Genomic DNA, 13,082 nt, shown 5'->3' with positions numbered 1-13,082 from the left:
GGAGCAACCTGGTCTAGTGGAAGGTGTCCCTGCCCATGGCAGGGGATGGGGCTGGGTGGGCTTTAAGGTCTCTTCCCACCCAAACCAGGCAAGGAAAGCAGAGGGGAAGATAGCACTCCTTGCATGAGGGCAGGGAACATGCTCTGGTTCAAATGACTGCAAAAAGCTTCACCTGCCCATCAGCCTGTAGCTTCTTGACCAGCACATGACAGCAAGCAGCTCCCTGATCCTGTGATGGAGCCACTATGAAAGCAGGCAGCTAGCTGATGAAGATAGAAACTAATGTCAGTATTGTCTTTTTTCCAGACTGGCTGGATGATGTGGAACTGGTTGGTGTCTGCACTTGCTACAGGAGCTTCTGTGGTCCTGTATGATGGATCTCCTCTAATTCCATCCCCAAATGTGCTCTGGGACTTGACTGACAGACTAGGGTATGTAAGCAAGAGGAACTGGAAGGATGAAGGTCTCTCCTGCTCTTCTGATGATGGCACACAAGCAGCCTCATTAAAGGTTTCGTCTCCCTTGATCGAAAGCTAGTATAGTATGTGACATAGTTCATCTCTTGGCCTAGCCTTGGTGGAGCTACTTCTTAAAATTTTGTACTGCAGCAGTCTTTCAGAGTGAGCAGAAGAGACAGAGCTGATTGTTTCAAATTTGAGTCAAGTATTTGGATTTCAGGCAAACAAAGAATTTTGGTTCAATAGTCAGTTTTCAAGAGCAGCCTTTTCAAAAGGCAGTAATTGGGAGCAATCTGAAGAGTAATTTCTCAGCACACTCAGAACTTAGAAAATAAGAATCTCTTATTTCAAGCAACTCAACATAAAACTCAATACAGCACTTTAGGTAAAGACATAAATTGATTGGAAAGGCTCAACAGGGTTGCTTATATTTTCATTCTTTCCTTTTTAATCTATAATGTCTATTTCTCCCTGTGAAGCTGTTCATTAATTGTTTTACACCGTTCTTTGTACCTAAAAATATTCAGAGAGCCTTCACTCAAAGCCTGGAGAAATGGCAGGTATTGGATAAACAGCTGTAAAACACTGTGGTGGTATTTAGCTTTTGTATATTGGTTAAACTTTGGGGTTTTTTTTGTTGTGACTTTCCTATTTTTCCAACTGATTTAAGGAATAGATCTGAATCGTTACTGGTAAAATGAGTGTAGCTTTTAGTTTTTGACTAAAATTTGTGGTGGAAAGTGGATGCCAAAAGATTGATTTTTTTTTTTTTTTTTTTTTCTTTTGGCTCTTGATAGTTAATTTAAACTTTACTCTGTCTTTTGTGACATGGTATACTTCAACTGACATTTGGTCTCTGGCTATTATAAATGGTTAGTGCCTAGCCAGAAAGCTTCCAGTAAAAAAAAAAAACCTAAAAAAATCACAAACTTAAGATGCCTTCCACCTCCAAAAAAAACCCAGTAGAACAGGCAAAAATTGAGAATCAAGAAATAACACTGCTTATTTTTAAGCATTGTTTCTACATGCCAAAAGTAAGTGAAGATAACTGAAATGTGTCTGCATGTCTCACTTCTGTGAAGTGGTGCTAAAAGTGGTGGCCATCTGTGTGGTACTTCATAATGCAGTCTGTTCCCAGCTCTGTCATATGTTACATGCTTAAAAAAAAGGCTTCATGTTAGGGCTACCTTACTGCTTTGAAGATGTACCATACTTCCCTTCAGAGAGCCTGTTCTTAGTGTCATACAGCATGAGATCTTGATGCAAGAATTACTTAAGTGGACACCCATTAAGTAGCTGTTCAAGCAAACTGTACTTTGTCAAAATTCACCAAATCTGTAGCATTTGGGAGGGAATAATAGACTGGGCTCTAGATGTGCTGTAGAGCAAGTGTCAAAGAGCTTAAAAACAGAGCATTATGTATTCTAACTCTAAAATAAGCGATAATCTGAGGCATGGAAGGAAGGTAAGATACTGCACGAGTGAAAACAGTTCATGTGGTTGTGGGACGTAACTGGAGGAGCAGTGCACTTCTGTGAGCTCTCGTTGCTGTCCCCGGGTACCTGACAGTTTGTGCTGTGCACTGATTGTGCAAATGCCCTGTCCCTACTCAAGCAGTGGCAGCCTCTGTCTGTTGTCCACCGAAATGGCAAAGGAAGACATCCCCTTTGATAGTGCTGAAACTGCCCTCTCTCCGTGTCTGAAACCATATAATCTCAAGGGCTGTTCTGCTTTCTGTCTTGCCTTTGGAGTGAAAGCGGAGATGGCAGGATCGTGCCGTTTTGCTGGAGGATGTGCCCGTGTGAGCTCCAACCATCCCTTACCCATATCTGCATTTCCTGGAGTGTGTTTGTTGCCGACATCCCCTTTGATAGTGCTGAAACTGCCCTCTCTCCGTGTCTGAAACCATATAATCTCAAGGGCTGTTCTGCTTTCTGTCTTGCCTTTGGAGTGAAAGCGGAGATGGCAGGATCGTGCCGTTTTGCTGGAGGATGTGCCCGTGTGAGCTCCAACCATCCCTTACCCATATCTGCATTTCCTGGAGTGTGTTTGTTGCCGTAATGTAAATGGAATTGGTGGAAGGCAGGGGAGAGGATTTCCTGAATTTCAGCTGCCCCTTCCAACGGTGGAGTAGGGAAGGGGTACAGCCTTTGTTTCAAGTTTTAATTATGTTGTGTTGGAGAGCTCCAGATGCACTTTATGCAAGGGTGGAATTCCACTGTTGGGTTTGCCAGGCCAAATCTCATGTTCAGCGAGGCACTTGCAGACTTTCACCAATGGAAACTGAAGAGTTCTAAGAAGATCCCTGGCTGCTGCCTTCAGTGAAGTTGGTTTGTTAAACTGCTCCAAAATGGCAAAATTTTTTATGTGTAAGAGTGCAAGAAGGCAATTGTGTTCAAGAGCTCAGTGGCTATTATGTCCCACCAATGAAGTAAACGTGATAATGCTTTTTGTGATGTCTCTGGAGTGTTCTGCAGTTAGGGATTCCTCTATGTGAACGTTACCCAAGAGATGGGAAGCTTTGCTTAATACTTCAGGAACGGAATAAGTTGCAAAGCTGCAGAAGTTCCATGTGATCTGACTAATCTTGATTGCTCTGAAGGATGTGCCTTGCATCAGAAGGCTGTGAGAGACTGCATTGCTTGACTAATCAGTGTACAGCGTGTCTAACAGCCTCTGCTTGCTGCACTGGGAATTGCAGGTTGTTAGCACATTTAAATCTGCAAAACACTCAAACTTTTTTTCCTCTCCAGGATCACCGTCCTTGGAACGGGTGCAAAGTGGCTGGCTGTGCTAGAAGAGAAAAACTTAAAACCATGTAAGCCTCAAAGCTATTGAATCCCTTCTATCCTCCCTCCTGCCTTTCCTCTCCAGGTTCTGGCCCTGTATCTTGTCACAAAGTCCTTTCTGTAATTATTCTGCAGTGACAAATAGTTACAAACTCTTGTGAAAGTTCTGCCTTAACCTGTTCTGTTATTTCCTGCCTCCTTAAGGTGAAACACACAATCTGCAGACACTCCACACTATACTGTCTACGGGATCACCGCTCAAATCTCAGAGCTATGACTATGTCTACAAACACATCAAAAGCAGTGTCCTCCTGGGATCCATTTCAGGTGATGCTTTTGTGCTGCGTGCATCTCATTAAATCTGTTCCTCGCCTGTGGCTTCCTCCTTGCCTGTTTGCTGCCGTGCCTTTGGGAGGCTTAAGCCTTGGATCGTTCAGGCTTGGTTATAGTTAAATGGGAATTAATTGTCTCCTTAATGCAGAGATTCTCCATCTAATTCAGTGTCTGTGGTGAAGCTGTACACTGAAGGCTTTTGGGTGGAATGTTTCTGATACGGTGGGTGTTTTGGGTTTTAGGGATTTTTAAGCGGGATCATTTATTTTGACTGGCTGTCCTTAGAGGTAGCAGGGTGAGATCAAGGGAAGAGTCTGTTAACCTACAGAACGTACTGTTCTGCAAATAGCTGACTGTAACAGAAAATACAGAGGTTGTTCCATGTTCCCATTTCGATTCTTTTGTGCCAAGTAATTGGCACTGCAGACATATTTTTTTTGTAAATTAGATAATTAGCAAAGTATCAAGGCCCCGTGCTGTGCAGTTTGTGGTGAGGAGTGCTAGGTAAGGCAACTGCTACTCACAGGGTCCAACACAGAACTCATTCCACTCTGTAACAAGGACTGACCTTTTTCAAAGGGCTTTTTAACTCAGTTTAGCTTGATTTTTAAAGTCTGCTTAAGTCACCTCTGACTGGTCTCAGTAAGAGCAGTGGATTTTTGAACTTGCTATATATATGTAACTAGTCTGAAATGCTGGAGACTCTTTTTGAGTAAAGCCAACATGATTGATTTGTGTCTTAATTCTACTTTCTGCTTCCGTGAAGTAGACTTGAAAAGACTATAAATACAGCAGTTAAGTAAGGACTCTGACAGTATCTATTTTTATTAGGGTAACTGTTCACCCTACAGGCATGGCTCCTGTCTCCCCCTTCCTCCCCCTGCTTCGCCCTTGCTAATGAGAACAAGATAAAAGCTAAATAAATATTGAGTGGAAAAGCTTGACTGGTTACTTCAGTGAAGACAAACAAGAAAACATTTCTAAGTGATCTTAAATATTTAAGTCTGTAAACTGGGGCCTCTTTATTTTCTCATTCTTATATAAACAGAAATTTCTTTAAATGAGATTAAAGAAACTGTTGGAAGAAGAAAAGTTATGCCTTGAGGAAAATTTCTGCGTGAAGGGCATACGTGTATAAAGACTTACAAAGTAAGGAAAGAATTCTTTCAGTTAGTCACATAACATCTCAGATAATACTGTCTATTCTGTGCTGCTCCGTGTGGACCAGAAGCATTTGGCAAAGGCAGCAGTTTGCTGTTTTAGAGTTCTCATGTGGTTTTCACTTTTGCTTTCTCCAAAAAATGTTCTGTGTTCTAAAAGGAATTCTTTCATTGTAGGTGGAACAGATATAATTTCATGCTTCATGGGTCAGAATGTTACAATTCCAGTTTACAAAGGAGAAATTCAGGCCAGAAATCTTGGAATGGCTGTACAAGCATGGAATGATGAAGGTAACCATTATCCAAAATATTATGCACACGTATGGAATGTAGTAGTTTGAGGATTCTAGAGAAACAGCTGAGTTTCATTCTTCAGATGGGTAAATAGTGAGCTGTCAAATGAGTGATTTTTGCTTTGGAAATGTTCCACAAGATCTGGATCTGTCTGAACTCCTTGTACAGGGCTCCAGTGAAGATAATCACTGTGTAAAAAGGCCTTCCTTTTCCTCTTCTATGCTAAAGCATGTCAAGGCTGACTTCTGGCCTCTGGCATGTGTGCTGATTAGCTGTGTGGCTGTGGATGCCAGGCTGGATTCCACCCTGTGCTGTAGCTCTCCTGAAGGAGGAGAGCTAACCTCAGTAAGAGGAGATAAGATAGGGATGAGATTAGGAATTGAACACAAGCAGTTAAGACCACCAGTCACAGCTCATCTCACATCTACATCAGTGTCTGGCATGTCAGTAATAGCTGGAGATGCTCTTTGCTTTGTTACTGTGTTTACAGAAGGGAAATGCAGAACATGCTTCTTCCTTTGTAAACAGGAAAACCAGTTTGGGGTGAGAGTGGAGAGCTGGTGTGTACCAAGCCTATTCCCTGTCAGCCTACACACTTCTGGAATGATGAGAATGGAAACAAGTACAGGAAGGCTTATTTTTCAAAATTCCCTGGTAAGTGATGAAGGGCTTCGGGTATTGCTTGGAATGATGTAGGAGATGGATGGCACTGCTGCTCTCGGGAAGGTACAGGTTTATTCTTGCACGGTGCTAGGCAGGTGCAGCTTTCAATCTAGATTTCCAGGGTGAGAACTCCACTACATGTTTCATAATATCTCACTCTGTTTTATAGCACTTTGTTTTGAACATGGATCCAAATCTGTTTAATAAGAATCTCTGGGAAGCTCCCATTCCATTTTGCTCCTGCTCCCATGAGGCAGATCCAACTGTAACAGCCTGATGATCTGTAGTGCAGACAGACGGCTTGGCATGAGTGTGAAATCCAAGTGCTGAATGGGTCAGGGAGCAATCCTCCATTAATGAGTGCTACTCCACCTCTGCCAGGCTGCTCCTGCCTAGCCTGAGGAGTGAATCCAAAGGGATAAGTGCTGACCTGCTACCTCATTAGCATGAGGTTTAAGTATATGCTGCCTCAGACGTGCATATTCTGCATTCATGCAGTCCTCGGTGGTGGTAAGAGTAAAGGAACAGGAACTGTGGGCCAGAGGCTTTCTTCCTGGTAATCGTGGGGGACTCTGCTCATCCAGAGCTCTGGCTTACATGGCATAACGATGCTGAACTCCCTGCTGCTGACCGGGTAGGGGTTTTATAGGAGCAGGACCTCAAGCTGCTTCTTTTTGGAGATGGAAGCTTTTTTATAAATAGCAGCAGTACAGAATGGATTCACAGGAGAAGTCAGGACCTGCAGCGGGAGATCATCATGTAGGAAAACTGAGGGAATGTGGAAGTTGTCTGCATGTAAGCCTGACAACAATAAATGGAATAAAAGCAGATCTGTGTGACAGTTGTTAGACTGAAATCACCGTGGTCCAGAGGCTCCCTGAAACCCCTTTTGTGTTTTTCCTTGTAAATGGGCTTAAGATTGTAACAGTTAAGTTAGAAAATAGTCTTATGTGCAGAGAACTGAGGCTTGCTTTTTCTTAAGGGAAAAACCCAGAATTGGCTTGTTTGTGGCAGGCTGCTGTAGTGGTATCACTGTTAAGGAGCTATTCCAGCTCTGAGAAGTCGAGTCTGTTCCTACACTAACACAAATCAAGAACGTTAAGCATGTAAGCTCCCTAGGGAATTGTTGAGGTCTCCTGTGCAGGCCCAGAAAGCTGCTTGTACAGAGTTGCACATTGCAAGAGAGACTGGTGGGAATGTAGTTACCTTTTGTAGAAAATACTTCTGGCTTCCTCAAAATGTGGTGTTCAGAGCAGCTATGCATCAGTTTCCTGAAGGATGCTGTGCAGTCATGCAAACAAGCAATTGGAGGCCAACCTAGGGTTTGATCCTACAGACTACTCCTCTCTGTGCTTGCTCTCTGTAGTAAATGCAAGGTGGAGTGAAGTACTGCTATGCTTGCTGTGGGTAGACCTCAAATTACACCTGAGATGTTTTGTTGTATGCAAGTTCCTAACTTACACAAAGACACAAATGTCTGCTGTGACTGGATGAGTAAGAATTCAGTTGCTTAACCTCTGTCATTCTCTAATAGGTATTTGGGCCCATGGTGATTACTGCAAAATTAATCCCAAAACAGGAGGAATTGTCATGCTGGGCCGCAGGTATAGTACTGTGGGGAAGTGTTCTGGTTAACCAAGTGTAAAATTTGCCAAGTTCACCTTGGAGCACAATGTACATGATGCTCCATTGTGCCTGTTAGCTGTATATTTGTTTTGTTAAACCCAGGATTGTAGGTTTCAACCCTTAGATTAATCACAGCAGCTGGATTAGAGGGAAAAGAGCCTGTTTCAAAGTTCCACCTCACTTCTGTGTATGTGAACACAAGACAGTATTGAAATTGGTTGAGGGTGTGATGGTTTATAGTCTTCCATAAGGGGGCCTGAGTGCAGCACGTTCAGGGTGGTGAATCAGGAGACTCCTGGTCTTGGCTTTGCCGTTGACTTGCTTTACAGCAAAACTTACAGGTCAGGTACCGAGTTGTGCTTCTGGTAGTGATCACAGACATTCAGGATCACAACTGGCTGAACTTCCTGCTTGCATTTGTAAGTTGCTGTTCAAAACTTGAGTGAATGCCCTGAGGCTGTGCTTGACGTTGTCACAGACCGGTTCAGTAGACACATGGTGTGAGGCTGCTGTACATGAAGTTCCAGCTGTAAGAGACTGGAAAGTTAACAACCCCTAATTCCAGTATGGAGTACTACAAAGATTCTTGGCCTGTCTTGTTGTCTGTGGTGCATGTGTATTTTGGGAAGGGGTGCATTTTGGGAAGCACCTAGGCAGGGTGCTTGAATAATGTTGAGGTTCTCTGTACAACTTCATTCCTTTGAGGAAAATGCCTTTTTGACTCAAATTACTTGAATTCTGCTTCTAATGGGGCTACATATTCACTGCATGAAATGTAGAGAGACCTGGTTAATTGCATCCATCTTTTTCTTTTCATCAAACTGTAATCACATTTTTTTTAATGCTGCTTTGTTTGTGTGGTTTTCAGTGATGGTACATTAAATCCAAACGGAGTCAGATTTGGAAGCTCTGAGATCTATAACATAGGTATGAAACAAACTTTCCACCTCTTTCAACTATGACATTGTTGCCTTAAATCTGAAATGTAAGCATTATAAGGGTGTTTGGAAGGATTAAGTAATAAGACTTGCTGTTTTTCAAATTGAGGACAGTGCAGAGCGTGTTAGTATTAACAAAACTCTGTTTTGCAAACTTGAAACTGGTTGCTTTTCCAAATTATCTGTAGGGCTGGAGATGACCAGTTGAGGTGTGTTGTCCAGATGATGTTGCCTTAATATAATAAGGGCTTGCAGAGTAATATTATAATGCAGATTTATAAGAGAATACTGAACTTCTGAGGCTTTTCTTTTTTCCCCCAAGACAAGCTTTTGATGCTGGTTTTATTGCATCTTTCCTAATAATGAGAAGCTCTTGAGCTTCGTATTTCAAGGAAGCTTCCTCTTGTGGAAGTTGGTAAAACTGTGCCTGCAGAGGTGATTTTCTGAGCTGTGATGAGCTGTTGCCTCTCCTTCTTGTGTGATCAGGCACGTTAGGTTTGGGTCTGTGCAGCAGTGGGGGTTGTGAGGAAAGCCAAAGAAAATGGCTTAGTGTAAAAGCTTATCTGTCCCAGAAATTACAGCAAACTCTGTCCTGGGGCTACATACCTATGGTCCTTAAACCTGGATTTTCACCTGAGCAGGGGTTAAAATTTTGGAGCACCCAGAGGGGAAGCTCATGGCAGAATAGCTAGCCAGGCAGTCTGGTTGCTTTTGCAGCTCTAGGAGAGGTGATATTTCTTTTGGTGAAACTGAAAAATGCCCATCCAGAATAATACACGAATGCAAGTGCTAATAGGGACTTCTTTATTTTCAGTTGAGGCCTTTGAGGAGGTTTCCGACAGCCTCTGTGTCCCCCAGTACAACAAAGATGGGGAGGAGAGGGTGATTCTCTTCCTGAAGATGGCATTGAACCATGCCTTCAGCGAGGACCTGGTCAAAAGGATTCGGGACGCCATACGCATAGCGCTTTCTGCCAGGCACGTTCCAAGCCTCATCCTCGAAACCAAAGGCATTCCGGTATGTCATGGAAAATGCTGCCTACTTTTTTTTCTTTGTCACCTTGAATAGTAATTAAGGAGCAGTTGTCATTGCTCTTCAAACCCACACGCGTGGAAATTTTAGCATCTCAAAAGTGTATTCGAGCTTTATAAATAGTTTGTCTAGGTTGCCTAGCAACATCATTTCATCTCCTTTTCAGCTAAGCATGTTTTTGTTTTTTAACAATACCTAAAAATGCCCATTCTCAGTTTATAAATGTGTATTGCGTTTTCTCAGTAATATATAATTAAGCCTTTTAAAGGAAAATATTAAAGAGGTAATTTAACTTCAGCTTTTCTGGCTACCCATAAGATTATTTTGTTTATTTTCCTGTTTCAAATGACACTCCTAGGGAAGCTGAGAGCACTGAGCGAATTTATAAAACCTTTTTTAAACCATTTTGCTTCATACATCTGCTTAGCCACTTAAAAGTAGCTCTGTCACTGTCTTAACTGTAGCAGCAGCTAAAATAAAATCTTAGTGCTTATGAGAGAGGTGGGGAGAGAAGTTTATCGAGCTGAAGGTTCTGCATGCTCGGTCTTACAGGGCTGCGTTACCCTACAGTGCTGTTCCCTGCTCTGTGAGCTCTTTCAAGTCCTCTCTGATGCCGGAGTCTCCTCAGCTCTGAGCAGCAGAATAGGGTGCAGTGTGTAGTTGTCTCCAGTCCGTTTGCACGTGACTTGAGTGCCCCTGGGGAAAAGGCTGGACGCTGCAGACCAGTCAGTTGATTCGCTGGTGCCCGTTTGCAGCCGGAGTGAATTTTAATTACCTTTCAGGTAAATGTGCCAGGGGAGAAGTGATCTAAGCTGTCTCCCATCTTTCAAAGAAAGTTTCACTTGGAGGGGAGACCTCTGTTCTGCTACTTTGACGTGCATTTGAATCCTCATGTGAAAACACAGCATAATCCTGACTCTGCACTGACACTGTGTGCTGTAGAAGTAGCAGAGCTGGGGTGAAGTGATGAGGACTTGAACACCTGGATAGCTCAAACAACCATGTTAAGAACATACTACAAGCTCTTAGTGCAGATCTTCCTGTTCCCGAGCAGATGAGCATTCTGGTTGTCATCATCCATGAGATGTTTACTGATGAAACAAATCTGCTTTCAGCAGCCTGATCTTGGAAAGGGGGCAGCTCCCTTGCTGGGCCACTGTGGCGGTGTGGGTCCTGAGCATTTGGGAGAGTTAGGTTGCTTCTTGGAAAGGGGGCAGCTCCCTTGCAGGCCACTGCGGCAGTGTGGGTTCTGAGCATTTGGGAGAGTTAGGTTGCTAATTGAGGAGGAAGAGTGGTTGATTAAGGTGGTCCAGGAGGGCAGGATTACACCTGACTTCAGCAGTTGTAATAAGGAAAAGTTTGATTTAATATCAAGATCAATATTGCAAGAGTGTGTTGAGTTGAGGGTCACTTAGCCAGCTTTGTAAGCTCTCCAGTGAGAAGTGGGGATGCCTGGAGTCCAGCAGTTCCAGTGGCTTTGGAGGCTGGGAACAGCCTGAGTTGCTCAGTCAGCAGGTCCAGTAGTAAAGCAAGTGTGGCTTCTGTTCCCAGAGCAGACAGGCAAGACTAAGGAGATGACTGGAGGTCAGCTTTTTAAAGTTGTCCCCCAAAAGTTCTCAGTGATACCAGCCCAGAAGAAGGTGGGATTAAAGCCTCAGTGCCTAGAAAAGCAGCAGTTGCTTTCCAAAGTGGGTCTTGGAAGTTCCTGTTAACGCTGCAGCAGTTCTTCCTTGCTCAGCTGTGCTAGTCGGAAATCGTGTGATCCCAGGAAAAGAAGAGTTAGGCTTTGAGCCCACCCTTAGAAAATTAAAAATTGTTTTAAAATTGGATGTGTCAGAACACAAACACTAAAAGTCTTGTGGTTTTACATGATTCTGGTCTGGCTTCATGGGTTTAAGTAGGAGCTTGCTTGTGCTCTCAGTATTACCAAGCAGGAGCAATAAACTAAAATCACATCAACTCTTGGTCTGAATTCCATTTAGTCAAGTGATTTTTAGGAAGAAAAATGCTGGTGCCTCAAGTGTGACAGAAGGGAAAGATGTGCTAAATTTCAGCTGAGTTTGGGGTTGGGGTTCATTAATATTTCCATAAAGCTGCTACATGAAAAGTGTAATTTTGCTTTTGTTTTTCAGTACACATTAAATGGGAAAAAAGTGGAAGTAGCTGTGAAGCAGATAATTGCAGGGAAAGAAGTTGTTCAACGCGGAGCTTTCTCAAACCCAGAGGCTTTGGACCTGTACCAAAATATTCCTGAGCTTCAGAACTTCTAAAGTCACTTGTTTGGTGTTTTGCATCTGTCTTTGTTCGGTGTTTGTTTTGTATATACCAATACTGTATGTAAAGAAAAAGCTCTATTTAATACCAGTGGTTCTTTTAAAAGAAGAAATATTTCATTAAGTGCATTATGAAAGGCTTGAGTGAAGCTTAGCTCCCTTCTGTTGGTTAAATATGCCATGTAACTTGGATTTTTCCAGCCTGGAAGGAGGAACCTGCCTGTTTTGATTTTTATATGTATGAGTGCATCCTTTCTGGTTAGACTTACATCAGCAGCCCATCAAATGGGAGCACCAATAGCAGAAGTTGCAGTTGCAAATAGAATAGTTCTTCCATAAAATGTTCCCTTTCTTTGTTTAAACTGGATTTTTAGCCACTTTGTTTTTCAATCCATGTGTGTCAGTCACCTGTAAGGGATTTACAGTGATTTTTAACTACTTGACCACAGAGCATGAGTGTTCTCTATGTAGTGTGCACTTAAATGTTTTTATAAAGCTAAATCATAACGCAAAACCCATTTGACCTGACTCTGAATAATTCCAGTCTTGAGGTCTCTCACGGTACCCTGGAAGGCAACTGCTGCTTCCTCTTGGGCTGTAACCTTCCTGGTTTAAGCTTTTAGTCAATAGATTTCTGAGGGTTCAGAGGATGAGGGGGCCATCACCTGCCCCTTACTCCTGGTGTAACTCCAGGTTACTTCCCTGGAATTGGCTGTCATTACTCTGGATTACCATCACTGCAGTTGCAGACAGCGTTTTGCTTCCTGGTTTTGAAGGTCTTTGGAGGGCAGGTGATGAGCCCATGTTTTGCTAGCTGAAGGATCCCAGTGTGTTCGTTTGAGAGCTGCTGGGTTTTGTAACTTTTTTTTACTAAGTGTCATGTTGAAATTGAAAGACTAAAATGTTTTCTAGCTCTGTATCCTTCTGGTTCTTAAAGGGAAAAACACTGTAATGAGCATACTGGAACAGTAAAGTGGAAGCACTGAAACATCGGTTTGTCTTTCTTGAAGTCTGGTTGCAGTCGTTGTAGCTGAACCTCTGCCATTCAGTATCTCCTGCACTGTTTGCATCTTGTGGGTGAAGTATTTAATGCATTAAAATCATGGATGTCCTTTCAGTTGTGTTGAATGCATTCAGCACTGATAGTTAATGAAAATTGATTCTTTATAATATATATTACATTTGTCCTAACTTTCACTCAGTTATTGTCTTTTTATTTTCAATTGGAATAATTTTTAGCTTAATTTGTTATGGATTTTAATGCTTTCTGCTCCAAGTCTACCTCACTACAGAATATCCTCTAAGTTCTATCCTGTGTTCTTTATGCAGAGGCCGGGACAAGTAAAACACGGCTAGTTACGTATGCATGGTTGGCTCCTTGAGAAGGTTGCAGGTGAGCAGGAGTGGAAGGGAGCCCGCTGAAAAGGTGCCCTGTGTCTGTACAGTACCAACTTGTGGGCTGTCATATGTTGAAGCTGCTAAAAGGGATATGTCTGGGGTGCATGGGGCGTGCTGT

At 42.8% G+C, this 13,082-nt stretch overlaps 1 protein-coding gene across 1 annotated transcript in view; it reads left to right on the top strand.

The window, feature by feature from the left end:
- The window catches only part of AACS (acetoacetyl-CoA synthetase), a gene marked incomplete at its 5' end in the record, with an annotated part of 36,188 nt that extends 24,335 nt beyond the window's left edge, over nt 1-11,853 (top strand). The window contains 9 exons of the mRNA XM_010156697.1: nt 307-431; nt 3,212-3,276; nt 3,452-3,574; nt 4,918-5,031; nt 5,563-5,688; nt 7,232-7,301; nt 8,192-8,250; nt 9,076-9,278; nt 11,426-11,853. Of these exons, the coding sequence (XP_010154999.1) occupies nt 307-431; nt 3,212-3,276; nt 3,452-3,574; nt 4,918-5,031; nt 5,563-5,688; nt 7,232-7,301; nt 8,192-8,250; nt 9,076-9,278; nt 11,426-11,563 (1,023 nt within the window). The remainder of the gene's footprint in view (nt 1-306; nt 432-3,211; nt 3,277-3,451; nt 3,575-4,917; nt 5,032-5,562; nt 5,689-7,231; nt 7,302-8,191; nt 8,251-9,075; nt 9,279-11,425) is intronic.
- Between the last annotated feature and the right edge of the window lie 1,229 nt (nt 11,854-13,082).

This window comes from Eurypyga helias, unplaced genomic scaffold (genome assembly GCF_000690775.1).
Source record: "Eurypyga helias isolate BGI_N326 unplaced genomic scaffold, ASM69077v1 scaffold23448, whole genome shotgun sequence".
Lineage (NCBI taxonomy): Eukaryota > Metazoa > Chordata > Aves > Eurypygiformes > Eurypygidae > Eurypyga > Eurypyga helias.
Note: the sequence above shows the minus strand (reverse complement) of the source record. Positions and strands in the feature narration are given on the sequence as shown.